Here is a 27279-nt window from a genome sequence, read left to right as displayed (position 1 = left end):
GGTGAAGGAGCCGAGAGGGAGTCAAATAGAACAGTACAACCCAGGTGCCAACAGCACTACTCTCCTTAGAAGGTCATGGTCCCAGCTCTGAGACTTATGGCCTCAAAGCAGCAGCAATCAGGCTGGCTGAGGCTCGTCAGCCAAGACTGAGACTTCATGTACAAAGTGTGAAGAGCCATAGCTTACATGGGTGTCTCCTCCTAAGACTCCTCCTGTGGATCTCTGCCCCCTGCCCTCCCCAGTCTGACATTTGCTGTCAGCTTTGTGCCATTTCCACAGTTCCCTTATTTCTTGAAGCTGAACTGATTCGGTGGGAGGGGGAGTGATCCTCTGGTTTCTCTGAAGTCACATTTGATAGGCCTCTGGGCCAACGTGTGTTCTTCTAGCTCTGAATGCTGAGCAGGATGAAGAGAAGGGCAGGAGGGGCTGCACATGTCTGGATCAGGAATCTCATTTCTCAGCCTTTCCCCTAGGAGACCTATCTTTCCAAAGCACGAATTGGCTGAAGGTGCGTCCTTCCCCTAGAGCCACCCTGTTCTCCTATTACCTTTCCTTTCTCCTTAATCCATTCACCTTTCTCACTATAAAGAAATCAGTCTGATGGAGGGGACGAAAACTAGATTGAGGGGAAAGAAAGCAAAGAAACCATTAGAGATAGAAAATGTATTTATTATTAGGCAAATAGCTGTGCAAACTGGGGCCCTGGCAAGCTGCCAAAGGATTTTCCCAAATATCTTGTGCATCCCTGTATTACACGTACCACATCAGTAGCACATCCAGGAGAACAAAATTAGAATTCAGAAAACAGAGTAGCTCAGAGGCCCACCAGATCCTCATTCCTTTTTGAAATATTCAATTACAGTAGCTTTGAGCAAACATCTTAGCTGGCTGCTGCAGGCTGGATCTGATGCTGAGCCGATTGTTAAGGCACCAGCTGTCCTAAGGAGGAAGATGAGGCCTGTGGATGAAGGATGGCAGCCTTGCTTCTAGGAAAGTAGTAGCTGATAAGGATGGTCAAGGAATATATATTTCATCACTTTAAAAAACTTTAAAAGTTTTTAAAATCAACTTCACTAAATCTACTAAAATCAACTTTACCAAAACTACTAGTTCTTTAGTAATTATTGAAATAACCACTCCAGAAGTAGCATGCCTTAGTTTCTTTTTACCATATCATAAATCTTTCCAATATTGTTAGTACTTATTACTGTAGAATTATCTGATATACTAAAACTCTTTTGATACTGCTTGAATTGTGCAAGTGTATAAAACAGAACTTCTCTGCTAAGTTTTTACAGTGGTTTAAATAAACCACCACTGAGTGTATTAATTTCAGTTAAGTATCTAAGTAAAAAGATGAAGTTTCTGTATAATTATAGCACTTGGGGGCCAATTCAGCTTCTTCTAGTAATTCTGGACTCAGTATAGTCCAAACAATGCTAACTTATACAGCAAGCAGGTCATTAGAAGAAAATACTAGTCAAGCAAAACTAGATTATATCCTCATGGTCAAAATGAATTTCACACTGCTCCTTAAGAATACATTGAATGGGCTCAGAAATAAAACAGTTCACTTGTTTGTTTGCTTGTTGTTATTTTAGCGAACAGAGTGAAGTTCTTAGAATCAGGCCTTGGTCTTTGGGCCTGAAGGATCTCCAGAGAATTGATGTGAAAAAGATTCAGTATGTTAGCAAATGGCAATTCTTCAATTAATTCCCCTCTTCATGTATCTTTTAATTTCGCTGTTGGCACCCAGAAATGCTTGGGTATATTTACCTCCTTGGATATATACAAGTTAGAAAATGCTTCTTAGTTTTTTCTCATTGAAGAGGGGTAGACTGAAAAACATGGCAGAAGAAGACTTGGCCTTGGATTAAATAATGACACCAGAAAAATGCAAGACATTTTCCCCTTTTGAGCTGGAAGTGCACACCATCAGGATAACAAAAGGATACATGTAAGTTGGGATGCCTCTTGAGGCCAAGTGTTTCCGAATAAGTCGCTCAGTACCATACCAGTTAAAACCTTTCGTGGCATGTCCAATGCGTGGAAGATGGACACTTGCTGTTAAAAAAAAAAAAAAAAAAAGATCATGATGTCTTCATTCATCAAATTGATTAATGTGTATAAAATATACATAGGAGATAATAACATATTCTGAGTCACTTTGTGGTTTCCAATGAACAAAATGTATATAATCTTGGTGTGTTCCACTCAAAGCATATGATTATAATGTCAAAAATATTCTGGGGAGGGGTTGTAATAGGGGAAAATTAAATTAATTCTATTGAACACAAGGACGTACAGGCTCTGGAAATAAGTAGGTACTATGGAAATAAAATACGATCAATGATCAAGATGTAATTAAAATAAGCAAAGATTCTTTAACAAGTCAAGGAGACTTCCCTGGTGGCGCAGTGGTTAAGAATCTGCCTGCCAGTGCAGGGGACGTAGGTTTGATACCTGGTTCGGGAAGATCCCACATGGCGCGGAGCAACTAAGCCTGTGTGCCACAACTACTGAGCCTGCGTTCTAGAGCCCTCGAGCCACAACTTCTGAGCCCCCACGCCTAGAGCCTGTGCTCCGCAACAAGAGAAGCCGCCGCAATGAGAAGCCTGGCACCGCAACGAAGGCGTAGCCCCCGCTCGCTGCAGCTAGAGAAAGCCGGTGCACAGCAATGAAGACCCAATGCAGCCAAAAATAATAAAATAAAATAAATTTATTTTAAAAAAAGTCAATCAGTTCAAGAAACTCTGAGACACACTGGGCTTAGAAACAAAATTGAACTCGGGTTTTTGGCAGAGAACTGTCTGCTAATGCGGACTGGGACTCTCCAAGAGGCATTTCACAACTGCATTATGACCAGTTTACTTCATCTCTGGTCCTTTACTTCCTCATCTGTAAAATGATACAAATACCCAAGTGGATGCAGGCGGTCCACAGAGATAATGGATACAAAAGTGATGTAGAGGGGCTTCCCTGGTGGCGCAGTGGTTGAGAATCTGCCTGCTAATGCAGGGGACACGGGTTTGAGCCCTGGCCTGGGAAGATCCCACATGCCGCGGAGCAACTGGGCCCGTGAGCCACAACTGCTGAGCCTGCACGTCTGGAGCCTGTGCTCCGCAACGAGAGAGGCCGCGACGGTGAGAGGCCCGCGCATCGCGATGAAGAGTGGCCCCCGCTTGCCACAACTGGAGAAAGCACTCGCACAGAAACGAAGACCCAACACAGCCAAAATCAATCAATCAATCAATCAATCAAACATACGCATCTGATTCAAGATACTCATTAAAAAAAAAAAAGTGATATAGAAAGGAAAAGGGCTTTGCAAATACAAGATGGGGAGGTTGTTACTTCTGTGATCTCTCATACTGGGGCTTACCTTTACCATGTATGTTGAATGGGGTCTTGACATTTCTTACCTCCCTTTAAAAATCACATCATATGCTTGGGAACAGAAATTCATCTATCCCTGAGCACAAGTGGAAGAGCTTACCTTTCTTTTTCTTTGCTGCTAAAAATATCTTCTTCAGGCCCTCGTCTAGGGCTGCCATCTTAATGCCAGACAGGACATTGGCACGATCACGGTGCTGGGCCACAATCAAGGCCAACTAGGAGGAACGATCATTAACTGGGTGGGAGCAGGAGTAGTTTCAAGGGCAGGTGATGGGAGTCAAAGTTCAGCTCTGATAAACTGATGTGGTTTTTTACTTACCAAATCTTGCCCTTTGTTTCTTGACTCTTTATCATCAATAGGAAATAAAAGGACACCGCCCAAACTCAAATCTGAGGTAAAACAAAAAGGGAGCAACAGAAAGAACACAAAGTTCACTACAGAATGAGATCCCTGAGGAAGGACTATTCTGAATCCTCCTTATGTCTTGCCTTTTCCAAATCGACTCAGATATGGGTAAGAGTGGCACCCCTGTCTTGTTCCTGATATTAGAGGAAAAGCTTTCAATTCTTGTGGAATATGATGTTAGCTGTGGGTTTGCTGTATACGGCCTTTTATATTATACCGACGTATGTTCCTTCTATACCCAATCTGCAGAGGGTATGTTATCACGAAAGGATGTTGTATTTTGTCAAATGATTTCTCTTCATCTATTGAGATGATCACTTTTATCTTTCATTCTATTAATGTGGTGCATAACATTTATTGATTTGTGTATGCTGAACCATCTCTACATCCCAGGGAAAATTCCTGCTTGGTCATGGTATGTAATCCTTTTAATGAGTTCCTGAATTAGGTTTGCTAATATTTCACTGAGAATTTTTGCATCAATGTTTACCAGAGATATTGGTCTATAGTTTTGTTTTCTTGTAGTGTCCTTATCTGGCTTTGATATTGGTAATACTGGCCTCATAGGATGAGTTTGGAAGTGTTCCCTCCTCTTCAATTTTTTGGAAGAGTTTGAGAAGGACTGATGTTAATTCTCCTTTGAATGTTTGGTAGAATTTGCCAGTGAAGCCATCTGGTCCTGGAGTTTCCTGTGTTGGGAGGTTTTTAATTACTGAGTCAATCTCTACTCATCATTGATTTGTTCAGACTTTCTAGTTCTTACTGGCTCAGACTTGGTAGGTTGTAGGTCCTATGAACTTATCCATTTCTTCTAGGTTATCTAATTTGTTGGTGTACAATTATTCATAGTAGTCTCTTATGATTCTATGTATTTCTGTAGGGTCAGTTATAATTTCTTTTCTGGTTTTGAGTCTTCTCTTTTTCTTAGTCTTGCTAAAGGTTTATCAATTTTGTTTATCTTTCTGAAAAACTAGCTTAGTTTCATTGACCTTTTGTTTTTCTGGTCTCTATTTATTTCTGCTCTGAATTTTACGTCTTTTATTCTGCTAACTTTGGGCTTAATTTACTCCTCTTTTCTAATTCCTTGAGGGGTAAAGTTAGGTTGACTATTTGCGATCTTTCTAATTTCTCAATATTTGCATTTATTACTATAAGCTTCCCTCTCAGAACTGTTTTTGCAGCACCCCATAGGTTTTGGTATGTTGTGTTTCCATTTTTATTTTTTTGAAATATTCTTTGATTTCCCTGTTGGTTTCTTCTTTGACCCATTGGTTGTTCAAGAGTGTGTTGTTTAGTTTCCACACACTTGCAGATTTTCCAGCTTTCCTCGTTTTATTTCTAGTTTCATACCATTGTGAACAGAAAAGATACTTGGTATGATTTCAATTGTCTTATTTTGCTAAGACTTGTTTTTTGCTCTATCATATGATCTCTCCTTGAAAATGTTCCACATGCACTTAAGAAGAATGTGTATTCTGCTGCTGTTGGATGGAATGTTCTATAGATGCCTGTTAGGTCCACTTGGTCAAATGTTTGGTTCAAGCCCATCATTTCCTTGTTGATTTTCTGTCTGGATGATTTACGTATCACTGAGAGTGGAGTACTGAAGTCCCCTATTATTATTGTATTGTTGTCTATTTCTCCCTTCATATCTATTAATATTTGCTTAATGTATTTAGGTACACAGATGTTACATGCATATATGTTTACAACTGTTATATCTTCTTGATGAATTGATCCCTGTATCATTATATAATGACCCCTTTGTTTCTTATTACCATTTTTGGCTTAGAGTCTATTTCGTCTGATATAAATATAGCTACTTCCACTTTCTTTTAGTTTCCACTTGCATGGAATATATTCTTCCATCTCTTCACTTCGAGTCTACATGTGTCTTTAAGGCCCAAGTGGGTCTCTTATAGGCAGTATATAGTTGGGTCTTGTTATTTTTATCCATCTAGCCACTCTGTGCCTTTTGATTGATGAATTCAGTCCATTTGGATTTTATTTATTTATTTATTTATTTTCAGCTGTGCTGGGCCTTCATTGCTGCACGTGGGCTTTCTCTAGTTTTGGCGAGTGGGGGCTACTCTTCACTGTGGTGCATGGGCTTCTCATTTAGGTGGCTTCTCTTGTTGTGAAGCACGGGCTCTAGGCACGCAGGCTCAGTAGTTGTGGCACAGGGTCTTAGTTGCTCCGCAGCATGTGGAATCTTCCCAGACCAGGGCTCGAACCCGTGTCCCCTGCATTGGCAGGCAGATTCTTAACCACTGCGCCACCAGGGAAGTCCCCAATCCATTTGCATTTAGAGTAATTATATGTAAGGACTTACTAATGTCATCTTGGGCTTTCCAGTGGTTTTGTATTTCCATTGTTTCTTTCCCTCTGTTTTCTGCCTACCTTTGTAAATTGGTTATTTTTTGTGGTGGTATACTCTGGTTCCCCTTTCTCTGTGTTTTGTGGATCTGCTCTAGGTTTTTGCTTTGTGGTTACTATGGCACTTACATGAAACATAGACAGAACAGTGTTCAATTACCTATAAAAGCTCCACCCTTTTACTCCTCCCTTTTATATTATACATGTCACAATTTACCTTTAACCTTTACATTAGAGTTGAGTGGTTAACATACCATCCTGAGTTAGTTTTCTAAATCTGACTCTATATATTTTACCTTCACCAGTGTGTTGTGTACTTTCATATGTGTTCATGTCACTGATTAGTGTCTTTTCATTTTGGCTTGAAGAACTCCTTTCAGCATTTCTTGCAAAGCAGGTCTAGTGTTGGTGAATTCCCTCAGCTTTTGTTTGCCTAGGAAAGCCTTTATTTCTCCTTCATACCCAATAGATAACTTTGCTGGTAAAGTATTCTTGGCTGGAAATTTTGACCTTTCAACACTTTGAATATGTCATTCCACTCTCACGACCTGTAGTTTCTGCTAGGAAATCTGCTGATAGCCTAATAGGGGTTCCTTTGTAGGTTACATTCTTGTTTTCCCTGGCTTCTTTTAAGATTCTTTATCATTGATTTTTGACAGTTTCATTATAATGTGTCTTGGAGAAGGTCTTCTTGCATTGAGATTACAGGGTGATTTATTAGCTTCATGGACATGTATGTCCAAATCTTTCCCCAGGTTTGGAAAGTTCTCAGCTATTATTTCTTAAAATAATCTCTTTGTCCCCTTCTCCTTCTAGAAGCCCAATTATTCTGATATTTGTCTTTTCTTGTTTCAATCTCATAACTCACATAGGCTTGCTTCGTTCTTTTAAAATTTCTGTTCTTTCATCTCTTCTGTGTTATTTCAAAATTCCTATCTCCTGAGGTCACTTATTCTTTCTTCCATATGGTTTCCCCTGCTATAGCTGCCCTCTATTGCATTCTTCATCTCATCCACTGACTTCTTCAGCTCTACAATTTGTTTGGTTTTTTAAAATTTCAATCTCTTTGAAAGGAAGTCATTATGTTAACATATTTTATTCCTGATTTTACTGAGTTGCCTGGGTCTTCTTGTAAAATTCATTGAGTTTCTTTATAACTGCTATTCTGAATTCTTTGTTAGATCATAATATTCTGTGCCTTTGAGCATGGTTGCTGGAGAACTGTCATTTTCTTTTTGTGATGCCATATTTCCTTGATTTTTCATATTCCTGGTACATGCTGGTGCTTTTGAATCTGAAGTAGCAGATACGTCCTAAACTCTGTGCTCATTACCTTCAGCAGATGGGGTATTATGTTCTATGGTTTTGGTATTATCTCAGTTTTTCCTATGTGTTTGTGCTCCACTCTTCTTGCTCTGTCTTGTGGCCAAATTATTAAGCTTTTGTGTCTTCTCTGATTCCTACAATTCACCAGGTTGGCTGCACACCTTTTTTCCCCAGAAGGTGGCGCTATAACTCAAGTTTGTGGTTTCTTCCCTGCCCATCGACAGGACCTGTTTTGAGTGGGCTCCTGGTCTAGCAGAGCTCGCTTTCATGGACACACTGCAGAGCAAGCACAGGGAGCCAGCAGCAGAGTTGGGGAGAGGTGTGGGTTTAACACTTGGTGCATTGGGAGTGCCCACACACCTGGTAGGGAGATCCCCAGGGTGGTACCCCCAGGGGTCCCTGAGTGAACTTCCTACTGAGCACATGTCTTTGACACCATTTGAAATTCTTATCTGCCTCTTTCCCAATATCCTTCCTTCCCACAGTCGTGGAGCTCCCACCTTAGTACTCCAGATGCTGGCAGAGAGAAACAGGTTTTTCCAGCTGTGTTCCACCTGACGAGGGTAGCTGGGTGCCTCTGCCAGAAAAATCAGCCCCTCGAAGTGTTTCCTTGGAGGGAGGGTTGATGCTGGGAAAGTTTCTCTTACCACCTCTGCTGCAAGCAAACTCATATTTTTCTTTTTCTCCAATGGTGTGCCAGAGTCTCCCTTCAGGAAGGCTGGACTTCTGCAAGTTCTGTGTGTGAGTACCTGCCCAGGGCAGCACTCACCTGATTTTTGCCCTACAGCAGTGAGAGGGGTCTAGGCAGTTTTGCTGGCTCCATTGGTTCCTTGCCTGTATGGAGGTTTGTCTGTCTCTTACCAGTTGCAGTGGTGGGTGAGTCTCCTCTTGGGTCTCCCAAAAGACCCACCAAAGCACCTTTGTTCATGTATAGATGTCTAAACCATTGGTTAAAAAGGGAGATTAAAGAGGGAATGCCTTATGCAACCATGTCACCCCCTTCACTCCTGAATTTTTATGATCTCCTAATTCAATGCCTCTCAAACGCTGCCTACAAAGTACTCCTGTAGGCATTGGAGAGTGAATGCAAAACCCAGAGGCATCCGGGCTGGGAGGGGGTGGGGCACTATGAACATAAAATTCCTTTACAAGAGTCTTATGTTTGTCTTAAACTATTCAAATATTGTATTCTACCATACTTACATATTTGTATTTGTATATTTTCCTACCTCATCCAAAGCAAATCAAATTCTCTAGAGAAACGTGCTAATTTAATTCTATGGCTTTGCACACTCCCAATTTTTTTTTTTTTGGCCTACTCCAGTTTGAACCTTTTGTCCTCTCAATCCATCCTGCATACCCCAATTGTTCAAGTCATTCTAAAATATTTGCTCTGCTATGCCATTCTTCTACTCAAATCTCCCATATCTAGCCACTAGCCATTGGATAAGGTCCTGCCTAGAATGGCATCTCCCTGGACAAGTCATGTACGGTCTTCTATAATGTGGCCCAAATCTCTCTGCTTTAAAATCTAACTAACTCTCCTCTATTCCTCAGCCTAAACCCTCTATTCCAGCCTGTCTGACCTACACAACATTCCCCAAAAACATTCGTTGTGTAGCTGCAGGGGTCATTCAATACCCCATACTGGGAATGGTGGAGTTACAGGGATACCAAAAAGAATGAGACATGGTTATGGACTCTCCTGCCCTTTCTTTCCACCTATTTAAATTCAACCGAACTCACCCTTCCAGGCCAAAGAGAACATTCACCACTTTCCAAGAAGCCCTCCCTGATAATTCAAGCCCACTTTTCATCTACCCTGCTCTACCTTATTTCAATCCTTCTTCAGAAAACAGTGCACACTCCCATCTCTATTTCCTTACTGACCACTTATGCCTTAACACTGTGCAACCAGGTTTTACTTTTCACACTCTCTTCCAAGTGCTCCAAGGTCATGTGACTGCCCTTGGGGCAAATCCAATGGCCTTTTCCCAATGCTCATCCTCACTTCAGTGTCTGACACTACAGACCACTTCTTGACATCTCTCCTCCCTTGTACCTCAAAACACTACATTCTCAAGGTTCTCTTATTTTTCTGACAATTCCTTCTTTCTCCCCTTCTTGCCTCTCCTCCTAAACGGAGGTGTTTTCCATGCTCTATTCTCTGCCCTCCCGTTCCTCATCCAAATGGAACTTCTCAGCCTGCATCTCTAACTCCGACCTCCTCCTGAATTCTCTCCTTTTCCAGCTGCCCAATCAATATCTAGATCTGGGTTAATTATTTCACACATATTAAACCCTGTAATATGTAATCTGTTTTAGTAGAAAGAGTATTCACTCTAAGTCCTTACATCCCCTTCTACCCTGGAGAAGTGAGCAGAAGAATTAGGAAAAAACCAATCTCTAAGAAATGTGAAGAGCCCTCCTCTATTGGGCAAGATTCTTTACTTCCTACGGAACTTGAGAGGCTAATCACAATAATCACTTTACTCCTCTTGCCACTTTGTGATCTCCACACATAACAGGAGGTGCCCTGGCCCCTCCCTATGCCAAGGGGGAATACTGTTCAGCTTCCAAGTTCCCCTGCCCCGCACAGCTCTAGACTTCTGCCTCCAGGGAGTGTTATTTCATAATACAACCTCCTTCCCTTCAGCACCCAGGTCTTGTTAGCACTTCAATGGTATGTCTCAGTTCTCTCCCACAGGAGTCTGACATTTTCAGGAGATATTCCCTCAAGAAGATGGAGTGAATTGGGTAAACAATGAAATGATCTTCAAGCCAACACTTTAACATGCATGCAGGGATTGACATTTATCAAAGTACTTGCACATTCATTCATTATCCTCATTATAGTCCCATGCGGTGGGTGGAGTAAGTATTATTCACAAATTACAAATGAGAAAACAGACACAGGGAGGGGAAGGGATTGCCTCAAAGTCACATATCAACTAGTTAACTGATGACAGAATTCGGACTCCAACCAGCTCTTCCGACTCCTCATCTAGTGCTTTTTAACGTACCTAATACTTGTCCTGAGTGTCCTCTCCCCTCTTCTCCCATCCCTAACCCTTCTCTCTGCTTTGCTTCTTACCTTTCATTTTCCCAGCCAGCTCATATATTTTTCTTGGCTCAGCAGATCTTTTTTCCAGAGCTGTGAATAAACCACCTCTGCCCCAGCGGCCAGAGTCATCTGATAGAAGAAAGAGAAAATTTTCTTCTATAGGAGGCAAAATCCAGTCCACAATTTAAAAAAACAAAGGTACACCGAAGAGACTTGTAGAAGAATGATTTTTCAAAGAGCAGAAGAAACTAATCTCCTGCACATATTATACACTGGACTTCTCAAATATGTTTAGGTTTTCTGGAATATACTTGGCCATCATAACAGAAAAGCATCAAAAAAATTAGTGTTCTGAAAGAGCAGAATCTCTGCAGTACTTCTGTAATTCCTGGGAGATGGCTGAGGAAAGATGCAGAGCAGACGTAATACAACAGCACACAACTCCCATTTTACAGGTAAGAAAGTGGAAAGGTTAAATGACTTATTCAAGCTGGTACTAACACAGCTAGTTAGTACCTGGTATTTACAGTCATTCATTCTTTCAATCATACTATAAATATTTGTTAGTATTACATATCAAGAACTGTTTTAGGCACTAGGGTTACAGCAGTGGACAAAAAAAAAAAATCCTACTCCCATGAGCTATTTTCTAGTTCAGTGAAACAAATAAGCAAATATATAGGCAATACGTCAGGGGGTGATGTATCATCAAGTAAAATAAGGTAAAAAAGTGGATAGAGAAGAATAGAGGGGTGAGGGTGGGGTCTGGGCAATCAAGAGACCTCTCTGAGATGCAGACATTTGAACAATGCTTGATGTGGCGAAGTGGGGAAAGAGGGCTCCAGACAGAGGAAGTAAAAAGTACAAAGGTCATGAGGGAAGAACATGCTTGGAGTTTTGAAAGGATTCCTTTGTCTTATAGATGTTACCTCCTTGTACTCTCTTAAAAACCTTGTGCAGAGAACAGGGCAGATCTTATACCATTATACAGATAAGGAAGTTGAGGCCCAGAGAGGCTGGGCTGCTCAACCAGATAAACAAGAGGGACAAGAGTCAAATCCCAGTCTCCTGGTTCTAAAATTCACTCTTTTTGACCACACAAGACTACACTGGGGCCATTAATCACCCCTAAATCAGGGTTCTGCCTCATCTTCCCCAGACCTTGGTACCATAAAGACTCAGGCCCCACCACTTCTACCTACCTACGCAGTGCACGATGACAGCATCCTCCGCCCCAGCCTGTGGGTGGGTGACATCACCGCTTACATACTTGATGGAGGTCGAGTCTGGGTCCTCATAATCCAGTTGGGCAGAGCGCTCATCTTCCCAGTCCTCCAGGTCCTCTGGTTCGCTCTCCTCGGAAGGCAGGCAGAAGGACTGGTAATCGTTGGACTCCCACCAGGCCATCCTTCAACAGGCCAGAGAGGAAAGGAAATTAACTGGGCTTATCACAATTTCCCTTGGAGCACATCTTGTACTGCTATTCACAAACAGTAAGTGGCAAGTGGAGATGCAATTAGAAAAACTCACCCTGTTTTCTGCCTATTTGTAAATAAACAAGAAGCCTTACTGATTAGCCTAACTGCCTCCTGACTACACTTCAAAAATGAGCAGCCACCGGATGTCACTGTTTTTAAGAACATGTGACTAAAAGGGAATGTTCAAGTAAACTACTCTCATTAGGCAGCTGAAATAAAATCCTAAAATTTTCTAGCTTCAACTGAATGTATCTTCTCTGCCTTAGGCACTCAGGGCTGTTCTCTTAAGTAGACTAACTGTTAAGGTTAAAGTTTAATCTTTAAAAATGTATTCTATTACCAGTAGGAACTACCAGCTTTACAGACATTTTCTGCAATTGTAAAGTGATGTTCAACTGTGGACTCACTATGCAATAGTGATTCCTTTACCAACTGGGACCCTCAGCTTTATTAATAATACAACCGAATAACACATACATACTTTTTCTTATGTTCTGCTTCTTCCTTTTTCCTCTTCTCCTCCTCTAATAGTTTCTTTCTCTTGGCTGCTGCTTCTTGTCTTTTCTTCCTCCTGTCCTCCAGCTCTTCTGGGCTCAGAATCCGCTTCCTTTTGGTAGACCCCTCCACAAGGCCTGGGATGAGAACCTGTAGGAAGAACAAGCTCCATAACCAGGAAAATTGGGGGCTACCTGTTCCTTCACGAGTTTCATTCATCCCTAAAACACACTCTGAACAGAGGCAACGTGCTTAATATTTCACAAGACATTGCCTCTCCACACCACCTTGGGTGGTGGGAAGTGGTAGCACGACACTTCAATTAATACATCTTGTAGGCATGGTAACCAGGATACTGTGCTCTAAACTCAACCAAAGCACTGCCATGGTTAGTACAGCAATACATCATTTTGATTAATTTCATTAGGAATAAGGTACTTCAGAAAATAACTTTTTTAAAAAATTGAAGGCATACCCTGCAGGATGCTATTTTAGGTTTAACCATCTTTAATGGAAATCTTCCTCAATGTATTACATCATTCTGTCTTAAACAGAGTATTTCAACATCATGATTAGCTTAACGATAACTAGCATTTAATGGGCACAGATTAAGTGCCAAATACTGTGGACATTACATACATCATTTATGATTGCCATCCCCTCTTAATGACATAGGGTCATGATTGTCAGCAGCAGGGTATGGTATTTTGGTGTAATACAGTGATCCCTTCAGGGGTGGCTTAGATAGACAAGGCTGCTAACACCTGCATTAAATGGTAAAATATACCCTCCTTGCTATTATTTTTATGCCAACCTCTTACACAGCTTTTATACTAGGGTACAGTCAATGATACTTGTATTTCAACAAACACTTACACACTTATTTCTTAACCAATCACTCCCAGCATCATTTTTTGTTCTCTTAGGATGAACGTTTTAAAGAATTTATCCTTACATAAATTAATAGTTCTTACACTGCCTTTATTTCGGAGTAACCGGCCCTCTTGACTAGTCTTCTCCAAAAGGGTTTTCTCAAGATTCACCAGTTGCTCAAATGATTTTCTGTCTTCTTTACTAGGCTCCTTAGAATAATCTTTACCTTCAAATAAGTACATGTGGTTTTCTAAAAACATAAAACACAGAGAGAAATGTTAGATACTAAAGAAAAATAGATTGATTCTAGTCAAAGCAATAACCAGGGCGAACAGAAGAGCAGCCTGTATTCTAAACGGGCTAAGACTAGCTTGTGATGAAGGTACTGGATTTCTGATCTCACTAATGCTGATGGGTTTGGGATCCACATGGGGATCTAGTGTATTTACTTTTCAAAGGAGAGAGCATGGCTAAAGCCCTTTTGGTCCATCTCTAGATGGTCTGTGAGTCTCTGCTGGATGCCTCCACCCTGCTGAGTTCTGGAACACTCATCACTCGTTCATTCCACACTACGCCCCAGCATAAATCTCACTGACATTAAGATTATCTAATAAAGGTAACCAAGAGCATATTTTTAAAATTCCAAACACACCTTTAACACTCAACTTTTTCCCCCCTTTGCTATAATATTGAAAGGAACAAGTAGAAAATCTAGGAGGGAATAAAGAAGCACAAAAACTATCCCTTAGATTTACAATATTCTTTGTAGATCTCACGAAGCATCTTCATGAGCCTCACCACAGTTCTGATATAACTAACCCCACTTAAGAAAGGGAAAACTGAGGCTCAGACAGTGATCAAGAGACTCCCCAGTTCTCATTGTTAATAAGTGAAGAAGGCAGGATTTTCTGACTCGAAGGCCAGTGTGCTCTTTTCAGTACATTACTGTTCTCTATAGAAGGATGGAAAGGTAACAGGCCAGCAAATAACAATTACAGGAACAACAATAATGGTGACAGTGTAAACTTGAATAGCATTTTATGCTATGTGTTTTGCAACTGTGTAAAAGAGTAAAGCAGATACTAATAGCACCGTTTTACAGATGAGGACACAAAGGCTCAAAGAGGTTGGGTGATGTGCTAAGATCATGAATCACATGATAAAGAGAAATCATAACAAGCCAAGACTAGCAACCAGAGAGAGGTGAGACAATGATTCTAAAGTGAAACATATTTAATAGCACATGTTACCAAAAATGTACTTTCACAGCATTATAAAATCAGCTGTAAGTATGCTTTCCCCAGAGAGTAGGAAAGCAAAACATTTTCATTCTCAGGAGATCAATTGCTTCACACTTCTACCCAAATCCAACCAGCTGTAATTCTAATTGACATTTGCTAATTAAATCAGCAGGGGGCTTTCAATGAGGTGCTCTATCAACAAGTGGAAAAAAAAAATAAAGAGCTGAGAAGTGTAAAATATCAACATATGTATCTTCATGCAATTCTCAACTTACGAACGTGATTTTAAAAAAGAAAAAGCCTGGCATTCAAGATAAAGCCACCCTGTTTTCTATTTAATTTTGACAGGGGATGCTGTAATCACTAGTCTTTCATATTTATTTGTATTCTTTTAACCATGCTATCTGTCTTCAGTCTGCAGCCCAGAGAAGTTTGGAGACCACAGGCTTAGACACTTATCTATAGCCTGCCAATGGAACCATCTACCACAGAGTGAACTCTATACTCATTGATCAAAGACAAAATTCCAAATTTTAATACAACCGGGAAATCTTTTCTGGCAGCTGGACTGCCTGAAAAAAAATGTATTTCTCAGTCCAACTGCCAAAAAAATTGTAATTATCTTTCTGGAAAACAGTGAAATTTTATTTTGTTCTACTAAACGTTAGGAAAATAGGCTGAAATTAATCTAGATGAGTGCAGAAATGGGTGCAAGCTTCAGTACTTAATGTAATCAAAATGCAACTTAAAAATAGGACCACATACATCTATTTCTTCTCCCACCTAAAATAACTACATGGCAGTAAAGCGATTTTAAAAAGATATATGAGACGACAGTGGATGAAAAGGTCAATAACTCTTTAGAAAATAGAAGTGGCTAGAGGGATGATAACAGAGTGAAAAGAACAGTGGAAGCAAAACACAGGTGCCTAGGCAAGGGGTGATTATAAGCACACAGGCCTTTTCAATCCCCCAAAAGCTTAGAACTTACCATGGACAAGGAACTGCAGGGTGGGGGAACTGAGAGAAAATCTGCACACCAAATACAGGAGTGCCCTGAACCCCTTTACTCACGTTGTCTCCTCAATCTGAGCAAACAGGTTATTCCGTCCCTTACCCACCTCTTCCAAGAAAGATATTAAAGGATTCGTCTCTGGAGAAATGGAGTTGCCCAGAGAAAAGACTTCAAATACAGACATCTGGGAAGGTCTCTTTCAACGTGAAAGCCAGCTCACCAACCAGTGATGCTGGAATAAGCCCCGGGAGCCCATATACCTGCTCAGGCCAGAGCTGCCCATCAGTTTTGGCATTTCACCAGCACACGTGAACAGACAGCCAGAGCGCACCAGGTATTTCAGGAAAACTACCAACAAGGACAAGACAAACTTTTTAAAAAGAAGGAGAAGCAATCGGAGAAAAGAGAGACAACACAAGGAGTGGAGGAATACTTTGTTAAAAGCTACAATTAATATTCTCCCTGGAATACTTTGTTAAAAGCTACAATTAATATTCTCCCTGGAATACTTTTTAAAAGCTACAATAAATGTCCTCAGAGAGGATGTTATATCCCTGGAATGAGAACAAGACAGATTTAAAACAACAACAAGCAGAGAATAAGAAAGAGTTCTTGAGGCATAAAAATGGGATGCTAATATTAGAAAATTTAAAAGCTAAACTACGAGGAAAGTCAAAGAGCAGTGTCTTGTAGAATCACGTCAGCTGCTGACATTCCAATCTCCCCAAACATCCTATAAAAACCATACAGAAAAACAGGGATAACAAAACCACCCTGAACCCACGCCTACTACAAAACTAGGAGGCAGAGAGTACTACAAACTTCACTTCGCAGGTAGGTAGAGAAATGAACATCTCAAACCAGCTGAGTCGGCTCCCAAGCCCACACTAGAGTAGAAGAGAGTCAGGCAGAGACTGCCTAGAAAAGAGGCAGCAGGGTTCTAGCAACGTCAGACACAGATCAAATTTATCCCACATGAGGACACACCCCAAATGGGAAAATAATGAGGAAAGGTCTGAGACCTGGCAGATCAGAGCAGCGGCTACTAAGGAATTGAAAGGAAGGAACTAGAAAGTAGTTGCAGCTTACAATTTGGGAAGGCACTGCTTCTGGGGGAAAGAGATAACTTAAAAGGGGAAGACGTGCTTTGACAGTTCGGTGGCAAAGGGAAAGAAGGAAGCAAGTGATGGAAATTCAGGGTCCTACAGAAACAAAAGAGAATCACAAAACCAGAAGTCATGCCAGCCCACTCTCCACCCAATAAAAGGAAGCAGTGTCGGGTAAAGAAACTGCCCTTCTCTGTATGAATGGAATAAGGTACTCTTGAATTAAGAAGCCTAGGAAGACTATCAGACCTCTCACCCCAGTCCACACTGAATCTCTGTTGCCACTGGTACGGGAAAATAAAGTCATTTCAAAATAACCCTAACACAACAGGGAACATCCTTACAAAGCTACTATGTGAAAAACAAAATTTCAAATCAGAAATTAAAATACTATAGAAATAGAAATGGACAAAAGACAAATGTTGACCCAAATCAGAAAAAAAAAGACAAGATCATCTCATGATCATATATATTGCTTCACTAGAAAAGTTAAAGTTAACAGTACCTCACTTCACAGAGCAGTGAAATGAAAAAATAGGTATAAGGCATGTAAGCTCACACTTAATGCTCAACTGGTGTTAACTATAACTTAAAAAATAACTCATTCTACTATTCAGAAAAGGGATCACTATGTGCAGCACCATACTAAGGACAGAAGGATTTACTAATAAACAAAGGAGAAGATGCTTGCAATCAAGGGAGGAAAAAACACAAATTAAAATCCTTGAGATTGATACTACCATAAGCATTAGTATCATCAATTTGGTTCAAAGTTCAGATACAAGGCAACAGGCAGACAATTTCCAATCAGCCTAGGAAGAGTTCTTGAACCATGTTAAGTCTTAAACAGTGTGCCCAGGATGAGAATAGGGCTGGGCAGGAAAAGGATGTCCCAGGAGCAGTATCCAGGACTTCCCCTGGGGACCCATCTCACTCATGTTCTAGCCTGGGGGCGCCGTGCCATTGGCTCTGCTCTCACCCCCCACTTACTTCCTTCCTCTTGTTCTCTGCTTCTTTCTTCTGCTGTCGGCAGGGCACCAGAGATCCACTGGCCATCTTTTGTTTCTCCCAGGATAGACTCCAGGTCTATTTCATCCATGGTGCTCCCCTCAGAGGACAGCAGTTTATCCAAACCGAATTTGAGTATCTCACTCAACTTGAATGAAGAAAACAAAAAGTCCAGTTGGCCCTCATGAGAACAAACATTGGATATCACTGATTTGCAAAGTGGCTTAACGACACCAGGCGCATGCCTTCCCTGCTGGTCAGCCTTCCTTCTCTCCCCATGACAGATGACACCAATGGGGCTGTTCTGTAGTTGGATGATGGGTAAGCAGAGAGTGATAAATGATAGTCAGAGATGCTGACTTTGACAATTCTCAATAAACAAAAAATCTGAGCCTCCAATTTTTTTTTTTTTTTTTTGAATAACAGCCATTTCCTGCATTATCTTAGCACTTCTCAGGGAGTCTTTTTCACAGGCAATCCCAGCAGCCACATGAGAAGTCACAGACCCTGTTAGCTACTCTCCCATCCTTTCCACTGCCAAACTTCTTGGAACGAGAAGGCTACACAGGGTACTTCTTAAGTGACTTCCTTCCTTTGGCAATTTTGTTCCTGCCACAGTGCTCTATGGAAACCGCCTTCACAAAGACCAGTAACAACTCCCACCCACTAGACCTGAAAGCCCTTTCTCAATTCTAATGTTGCTGGACATTCCTCTAGCGTTGCACTACCCTGCTTCTCTTTCCTTCTCTCTACTGTACCCTCACCCTATCCCTAGGGCTGTAGGAACCACCTAAAAAGTTCAGATCATCTTTCCTGGCTTTAGCTTCCTACCTCCAACTCTGTACTTCCCTAAGTGATCACTCTGAGACTCTGAACCAAGCCACATTCACATCTTGGCTCATTTGCATCTTGTCTCTTTAGACTGGGTCAGTTATCTCCAGATGGTGTATTTTGTGAGTAACTTGGAAATCTTAATGTATTCTGTATCAGCTTGAAAAAAATTTAGACAGCTCACCTAAGCATCAGACAAACCTGGATACACTGATCTTTAACCTGGATATATATAACAAGGCGACTGGCACCAAAAATAGAAGAAAGCCAACTATTTATGAAAAAGACTGGTCTGTCCTGGGACACTCCCTTCAGTCTACCTTATATTTATGCTTTCACTTGTGATGTGTCTCAGTCACCAAGGGACTACATGTGTTTTTAGAGAAGCAATATATTACAGTAATTAACGGCAAGGGCATGTGCTTGGAAGTTAGAGAGTACTTGGATTGGCGTCCTAATAAATGAATGTCCTAGGGCAAATTATTTAAAATAGGAATAAAGAGAGTGCCTACCTCATTCTCTTGTTATTCATATTCACGGAAACAATCGGAAAGAAGCACTTCATATGATACTTAGCACACAGTAAGCGTTCAATAAATGTTCACTACATCTGCATCTGCCTCTCTCTGTTTCTATTATGTTCCTCCTACAGGATAACAAACCTTCTTCCTTCCTTGAGGACTTCAGGATCCTATACTTCTTAAATTTACTAAACAACAGTTACATCTTTTACTATTGGATTCTTTTTATTTTACAAACAAACCCTGCTTTCTTCTGAGACAAGGGCATTGGGTTGTTACCTTTGCTTTTGGCAACCAAAGACATAACTTCCAGAGTCTTGGTAGGGAAGAGAGAAATCAGATATTAAACCATTAAACCTTCTGATAACCACGAGCTGGGCAAGATTCCGAGAGAGCCCCTCTCAAAGAGCCAGGGGTCTATGTTCCCACTAGTATTTGGCCCACGGCACACAGGCATGTCTACTCAATCACATGGACATGTCCAGCAGCCCACATCACAGGGACACCCCAACTGAATCCCCTGAGCCCCTCCCGCACTGGGAGAGAGTTCAAACTTCTCACTGACAACCCCTCCTCCTCCCACACCCAGAAAGTGGGCACTCCAAGGCTCCGCCATCTATTCCCACCACCAGACCCAATGCTGAACTTGTCACTCGCAAGGTTCTATGGGCGAACTCGTGCGTGGAGAACTATATTTAAGAGTCTCTGCAGTCTGCCCCTACCTCTCTCTCAAGCTTTCATCTTACATTTGTAATTGCCTTTTGGATAATGTGAAAAAAATACATACAGCCGGTCCTGCCACCAGCATGGATAAGCGTGCACACATCAATTGGGAACCAAAGGAAGAACAGAGAAAGAAAAAAAACACACTTTGCACCTTGAGATAAACAAAAATCAAACAAGTAAATGCATAAAACCCAGGGATACTTTCTAGTTCTAGACTTAAAATAAAAGAAACCTTGAGCCTTTCCTGTAAGTTACTGACTCACTAACAAAACCAATGTGAGCCCTGTCTTTTGCAAAGCTGATGTGTAAAGATATGCACTGGTCTTTGTGGATATGATAGCCATGTGAGAAAATTTTTTTTAACATTTTTTAACATAAATGTTTACAGACTAACTGTAAACTGGGTAATTCTGCTTATAATAGTGTTTAACTTTTTTTTCCTTTAAATACTTGTTGTATTGATATTTTCTGTTTGATAAACTAGTCCCTTTAAAGCCTACTCTCTTACAAACTTTTGCAAATGAAATTTTTGTCTCTGAGTTTTCCTCTAATAATAGTTTTGTTTATATTTTATTTTTTACTGCAAACTCTGTTGACTAAAGCATAAATTATCTTCCCTTCCTAAAACTCTGCCTACCTTCTATCTTCCTAATTTCTATCCTCCTCATCATCCAGGCTTACAGACATCTTTGAATTTTCCGTCTCCCTAGCTTCCCACCTCTAAGCAGCCGACTCCTGTCATTTCTTCTTTTGTAATGTTGCTCACTCCAGACCCTCCCACTGCTACTGCCCCGTCAGAGGTCTATAACTCACTTCACGCCTGGATCTTTCCAGTATCCTAGGAGTTGGTCTCTCTGCTTCCAGCCCCTCATCCCTGGGTCAAAATGGGAGAACCTGGGATATATCGTTCTAATATGGGTTCTAATTTTAACCCAAGGGCTGCTACGGAATATCTCTAAGCCCTCTTCCAGAAGACAGCTTTCTCTAAAGTCTTCCAAGTCAGCACCTGCTTCCTATCCTGCGTCCCCTTCTTCAAGCAATTAACTCTAGTTCTTTCGTCTATTTTTCCTATGGCATAATTTTGAATTCCTGATCTTGTCCACCTTCCTCTGAGTATGAAGAAGGTGATGTAGAGTGCTGATCAAAGGGTCTGGGGTTAAGATGGAGGTATGAGATTAATCATTATTTATTATGCTGAGTTGTTTATTTTATCTAATTCTCTTAAGGCCTCCTGAGGTAACCTGTGGTATCCTCACTTTTAGAAAAACAAAGGTTAAGAGATCTGCTCAAAGCCACTCAGCCAGTAAGTGGCAAGACTTGGATTTGAATCCCAGGAGAGGGATCCAAAGCCCATCCTCATTCTGTATTTTTCTGCCTTTACATATCAGATTCATTTTAGCTCCCACAGCAGCTTGCACGCAGTAGATACGATGGCCGGTAGGAATTTGGCCAGAGAACAAATGTGTGGCTGGGGAGAGTGGGTGGTTAATGCATTTACTTTCTCATCCACAGGAGCACTGGCTAAAACCAGGACGTATTCTAAAGTGAAGAATATGTTTTACCTGGAGGTCAGCATCCGCAGCAGGTTTCTGGGCCCCCAGAGTAAAATGGCCCCCTTCTGTGATCGTGCTGGTGAGCTGCAGCTTGGAGGCTGCTTTCCTACAGACTATTTCTTCCACAGTGTCTTGGCCAATCAGCCGAATGACTTTAACGGACCTGTACAGAAGTCAAAGGAAAGCAATGCGCTAACATAGAAGGGTCTGCAAAGAAGGGCACAAGCATGCAAGGTCAATACACCTAAAAGAAAACAAACCCAAAATGCCATGTTCAGGGTACAACTAAAGGGAAGTGGTTGTATGTGAACCTGAGTATTTGTTAGGCAGATCCGGCCTCTAATTCTCACTGAACCTTTCCAAAAAAGTCAAGGGAGGGATAATGAGATGGCCATAACTGGGGTTCCTTATCTGTGGTGGAGGAAAACTTCTGGGAGATCTAAATCATCCTCAGGCCAAAGGGTAAGACTTATCTTTTTAGCTTAGCTCCATAAAGCCATAACTTCATTTTTTAACTGAATTAGACCTTAACTCAGGAAGGATGAGATAAATAACTTCTAAAGCTTCCTTCCAGTCCTTTCACGATTTGACTTTGCTCTTTTTAACAAAGCAAGTCTGGAATAATAACATGCCCATCCCAGTACTACTCGTGAGTGAGCAACAGAGCTGGGCTAAAGCCTAGCGGTCTCTCGCCCTCCAGTCTAGGACTGTCACCAGCCCACACTCTTCACCCTCCTCCCCAACCCAGAACTGCTCAGGAGCCAAGGAAGTGGAGCCGTGCTATGCTTAAATCTCTCACTTGTTCTGGCCAATTCGGTGAGCCCTGGCAGCTGCTTGCAAGTCATTCTGAGGATTGAAATCACTGTCAACAAAAATAACGGTATCTGCCGCCGTTAAGTTCATGCCAACTCCACCTGAAAACAATGCAAAAAAGAATGTTATCAGCAGCACATGGGCTAGGGACCAGACAATAAAGACGCAAGGCTACAGTGGCCAGATTGATAAATCGAGAGCAGCCAAAACAATTGGCTTCATCCTTCAAACTGACACCCCCATCCCCAACTCCAGACAGAGCCTTGTAGTGGTTAAAAGTCCTACCTGGGCTCCTATTGCCTGACTTGGGAAAGTTTAATGACTGAAAGTAACAGAACGAGGGCAGCAGGGGTAAGGAGCAAAAGTGGGTACTGAAGTTCATGCCCTGAAGCCATCTTAAATCTCTTCTGTTTAAAAATCTTCATTGCAATTTGTTTAGAATCGTCTATAGAAAAGGCCACATGCTCTTTCAGAACCAGTTTTAAATATGAGTGAGGTCTGCTGTGGGCAGCATTAAGAGAAGAGCTCTTAACATCCACTGCAAGGTACAACTAAGCAGTAAGACCCCCGATACAAGTTAATGAGAAGAGGGGATGCCATTTATTACACTCCCAAGAGGAGCGGGGAGGCTACCTCCCTCTGACTGGAGAAAACTTCAGTAAGTCTCTTCTGTATGTGTTTCCACATTAATCAAAGGCAAGGTAACAAAACCAACCGAAGGGCAAGAACACTCCCTGGGACAAGTTTCTGGTCTTTCTTCAGCACTGTAAGAAAACGGCTGGGGAGGCTCCTTGGACTACAGTAATTAATTAAGAGAACCATGAAGGCAAATTACAGCCTTCTCTTTGATTAACATGGAAACAAGTACAAAACCGACTCCCTCTTTGCAGGGTCGTTGCAGCTCGTTGCTGAAACAAGCAAGCCTGAAACGGCTTGTTCCAAGAGCCAAAATTAAGGACTAACTTTTGAGACAGGCTACTGTCTCTAAGCTGGATCTCAAGACAAGCCAGGCAGGAATATTCTAATTAAAGCCTTCATATAAAATTGAAGTTGGAATAAAGAGATAATAAAGACTGATTACTGAGAGATGCTAAATTACACTTAGTAATAATGATGGCTACCCTGGTGCTGTGCTTTACTCCTTGCCAGGCACTGTTTTAATAAGCACTTTACATATATTAACTCCTTTAATCCTCGCAACAATCCTATGAGCGGTTACTGTCATTATGCTCATTTTATAGATGTTGAAATGGAAGCACAGAGAGGTTAAGGGATTTATTGGAAGTTGCACAGCTGGAAAGAGAAAGTACCAGATTCAGTGCCACATGGTCTGGCTCCAGAGCCTATGCTTTTTACCCACTATTCCATAATACCTCCCAGGCACTTCTTTCATTAAAGTGTGCTCCCTAAAAATTTTCTTCTTCTTCTTGGGTTAATGTCGTCTAAGTTCAACTCTTCTTCATGAAGGGGTGATATTTTATAAATAAGTTGTAGCCAGACTTCTTTGGGACATATTCATGAGCTATCACTGCCACCTGGTGGCAATATGACTCAATCAGAAATATTTGAAAGTTGGAGGGAAACTGCTGAATAAATGATAATGATGCAAATCTACAGCTAAAAAGCGAGAGCAAACAGGACAGTGTTTGGAAAAGACTCATGTCCAGAACTGCTTTGGCTTCTAAAAGATCACTGTGTTTCAACTAATTCTGAGTACTCCATGGAGATTAGCTGAAAAGCAGAGATCTCTTTCTTCCTAATTTTAGACGTTTCAAACAATGCTGCTCTCTGAATATGAAGATGATGAAATCAGTAAAGCATAAATAGGGCTGTTTTCCCAACAGTGATGATGTTTGCCCTGATCCTTTCGGTCTCTCCTAAGTCTACCCCTGAGACAACTAATGACAGGAACAAATGGCTGAGATCCAGGGTGCAGTCGATGATCTTGGAAGCGAGTGAGGTCAAATGAATCTGACCAGATCTTCACAATACAGAGGTGAGACGTACACAGGCAGAACAATCTCCCTGCAGTCAAGGAGTGTATCTAACACTTCTTTTTTATACCCTATAGTACTAGGTGCTTAATAAATGCTTACTAAGTAAGCCTGAACTCTCTTCTCATAAAGATATTGATCTCTCTTTATTAATAGAGGACACATATCCCTTCAGAGCCCCTGCATCTAGTCCATCAAGGTTTAGGTCTACAAAAAATAAAATAATGAAACTTAAGATTCTATGAGTTTAAAACTAACTTAAGGTCTGCTTGTTCCATGACATGAGAATAATTTCATCTCCAAGAGCTGATGTCATATTATTTAAAGAAATGAAAACATTCTGTAACTGGTAAAACACTATAAATGTCATGTATAATATTTGTAACAAGTTTATATAGGCAATGTTATAAATAATTCTAACAAGCTGGCAATTTCATTATAATCACATTTTTTAATACTAGATTTTTATTAAGCTTTTACAACACTATTCCAGAGCTACTTGTAGGAAGGACAACTAGTAGACAGGTTGCTATCTCATTTCATGGCTGGGAAGGTAAGCTGTCTCTATCAAATGTGACTAAAATTTTGCAGAAAATCATAGAAATCTTTCAGGATGATCCCAGGTCAATAGTCAAAGCAGATTAGAATTACTTTCCAACGACCCCAGGTTTCAGCCTTACTTCTTTGATGAGATGAAAGCTTAGATCGGTTGGATAGAAAAGAACACCATGCTAGAAGTCCAGCACCTTGATAAACTTATGTCATCTGCCTCAATTCCCCCTTTTTTACACTCCTCAGTAATAACCTCATCTTTCAGAGAATTAAGGAAAAACATACTAATGGTTAGGATGTAAATGTACCGTGTCACCCCTTATTTGTCTGCTTTTGTCAGTGTCTATGTGGCCTACCTGCCCTGGTACTCAGGAGAAAAATAAAGATGGGCTGCTGTCCAAAGTTCTTGATGGCCAGGTGTCTCTCTTCTCCTCTCACAGAGCCATCCACACGCTCATAGCTGTAGCCTTCACACACAGGGAGAAAACAGAGAAACATTAACCATTTCCAAGTATTCTCTGTGGAATTAAACACTGTCAGCTCAAAACCAAATGCTAATTTGTCCCTTCTCATATACAGGCATGCCCCTACTGTAAGCAATCTTCCTTTGGTTCTGAATAATGTTCTTACACTGCTTTCCTCTGTAACAGCCCCACACCCCAGGTAACTCTTCAGGGGCCTATCTGGACTGTTAAAAGTCTAAAAGTCTTGAGCAATGTAGTGGTCAAGGGATGTCACCTCTATAATCCATGTAGTCTTGGAGAATATCCAACATCTGGGTCATTTGGGAGAAAAGTAAAACTCGATGGCCCCTGCCAAGAAAAAGAAAAGGAAAACTGCCAACTCTGATAGTATTTAAGGTGGGTTTCGTTCAGGTGACACTTACCAAAGAATGCAAGTTTATAAAGAAATGAAATACTGAAGCAGAAATATAAATGTCATAATCATTTACAGAGGTTTCTTCAGTAATGCAAAATGCTTTATATAAGGATATAACTGCAGGGGCTTCCCTGGTGGTGCAGTGGTTGAGAGTCTGCCTGCTAATGCGGGGGACACGGGTTCGAGCCCTGGTCTGGGAAGATCCCACATGCCGCGGAGCGACTGGGCCCGTGAGCCACAACTACTGAGCCTGTGCGTCTGGAGCCTGTGCTCCACAAGAGAGGCCACGATAGTGAGAGGCCCGCGCACTGCGATGAAGAGTGGCCCCCGCTTGCCGCAACTAGAGAAAGCCCTAGCACAGAAACAAAGACCCAACATAGCAATCAATCAGTCAATCAATCAATCAATAAATTAAAAAAAAAAACAGAGCTTACTTTAAAAAAAAAAAAAAAAAAAGGATATAACTGCACATGTAGCTGTATCCTTAGAGCAGTTCTCAAACTAGAGTGGGGATATTCCCAGGAGCATGTGTCAATGCACCAGAGGGTGTAGGAAGACTGGATAACCAAGACACCTCTTTCTAGGATGTCAAATACTAAATGGAAAGAAATATACTTTTATTTTAACAGCAAAATAAAAAAGATTTGTGAAGAGAAAAATGCAAAATTCAAATGTACAAAAAACAAAACAAAAATTGATAACCCTAAAGAGCTTGTGGTTGGCAATCTATAGCTATTCTCTACTTGGGGGTGAAAGTTACTATCCTCTCAATGTATGTCATTATTGGTTAAAAATTCTGAGAAACATCACTTTAGAGAAGCAAGGGGCAGGTGGCATCTCATATCCCATGTGATACATGAGAAAATTTATGTAGGGAGAGGAGAGAGGAAAGGAGGAGGTAAAATGGATTAAGTCAAGAACAAATTCAAGGGAATTCCCTGGCGGTCCAGTGGTTAGGACTCTGTGCTTTCACTGCTGGGGGCCAGGGTTCAATCCTTGGTTGAGGAACTAAGACCCCACAAGCTGCGCAGTGCGACCAAAACAAACAAACAAAAAACAAAGTCAAGCTTAGAGCCCCATGCTATCAGCCATTATTTGACTGTCATACAGAGTGAAGTCAGTCAAAAAGAGAAAAACAAGTATCATATATTAACACATATATGTGGAATCTAGAAAAATGGTATAGATGATCTTATTGGCAAAGCAGAAATAGAGACACAGACGTAGAGAACAAACATATGGGCACCAAGGGGGGAAAGGGAGGGGTGGGATGAATTGGAAGATTGGGATTGACATATATACACTATTGATACTATGTATAAAGTAGATAACTAATGAAAAAGAAAAAAAAAAGTTTGTGTAAACAAAGAAGCACAGCACTGTCAAAACAACATTCTCATTAGGAAAACTAATTTAATCTGATTTTGCAATGGGTGTAGATGAACAACTATAAACAACTCCTTCAAGGCTCTAGCCCCAGATTGGTAGAAAACGCACTGAACTTAAAATCGAGGACCTCAGTTCTAATCCCATCTCTTGTCATTTGCTAGCTGTGGTGGCCTCAGACAAGCCACACAACTTCTCTGGGCCTGTTTCATCACCTGTGAAAGGAAAAGGTTGGAGAGA

The 27279-nt window shown here is 41.1% G+C and overlaps 1 protein-coding gene across 3 annotated transcripts in view; it reads right to left on the bottom strand.

The window, feature by feature from the left end:
- Positions 1-648: 648 nt before the first annotated feature.
- CHD1L (chromodomain helicase DNA binding protein 1 like) overlaps positions 649-27279 on the bottom strand; it is a 53525-nt gene continuing 26894 nt past the window's right edge. For 2 of the 3 annotated variants that reach the window (XM_007182127.2, XM_007182128.2), the window contains exons 11-23: positions 25513-25586; positions 25131-25241; positions 22215-22329; positions 21425-21578; positions 17767-17932; positions 13516-13664; positions 12528-12691; positions 11771-11976; positions 10599-10697; positions 3716-3786; positions 3497-3611; positions 1956-2064; positions 649-1001 (exon numbers count right to left, since the gene is read on the bottom strand). In XM_007182127.2, coding sequence (XP_007182189.2) covers positions 923-1001; positions 1956-2064; positions 3497-3611; positions 3716-3786; positions 10599-10697; positions 11771-11976; positions 12528-12691; positions 13516-13664; positions 17767-17932; positions 21425-21578; positions 22215-22329; positions 25131-25241; positions 25513-25586 — 1612 coding nt within the window. In that variant the 3' untranslated portion in view covers positions 649-922. The remainder of the gene's footprint in view (positions 1002-1955; positions 2065-3496; positions 3612-3715; positions 3787-10598; positions 10698-11770; positions 11977-12527; positions 12692-13515; positions 13665-17766; positions 17933-21424; positions 21579-22214; positions 22330-25130; positions 25242-25512; positions 25587-27279) is intronic. The other variant, XM_057551129.1, reaches the window with a different exon arrangement.

This window comes from Balaenoptera acutorostrata, chromosome 1, assembly GCF_949987535.1.
Source record: "Balaenoptera acutorostrata chromosome 1, mBalAcu1.1, whole genome shotgun sequence".
NCBI lineage: Eukaryota > Metazoa > Chordata > Mammalia > Artiodactyla > Balaenopteridae > Balaenoptera > Balaenoptera acutorostrata.
Note: the sequence above shows the minus strand (reverse complement) of the source record. Positions and strands in the feature narration are given on the sequence as shown.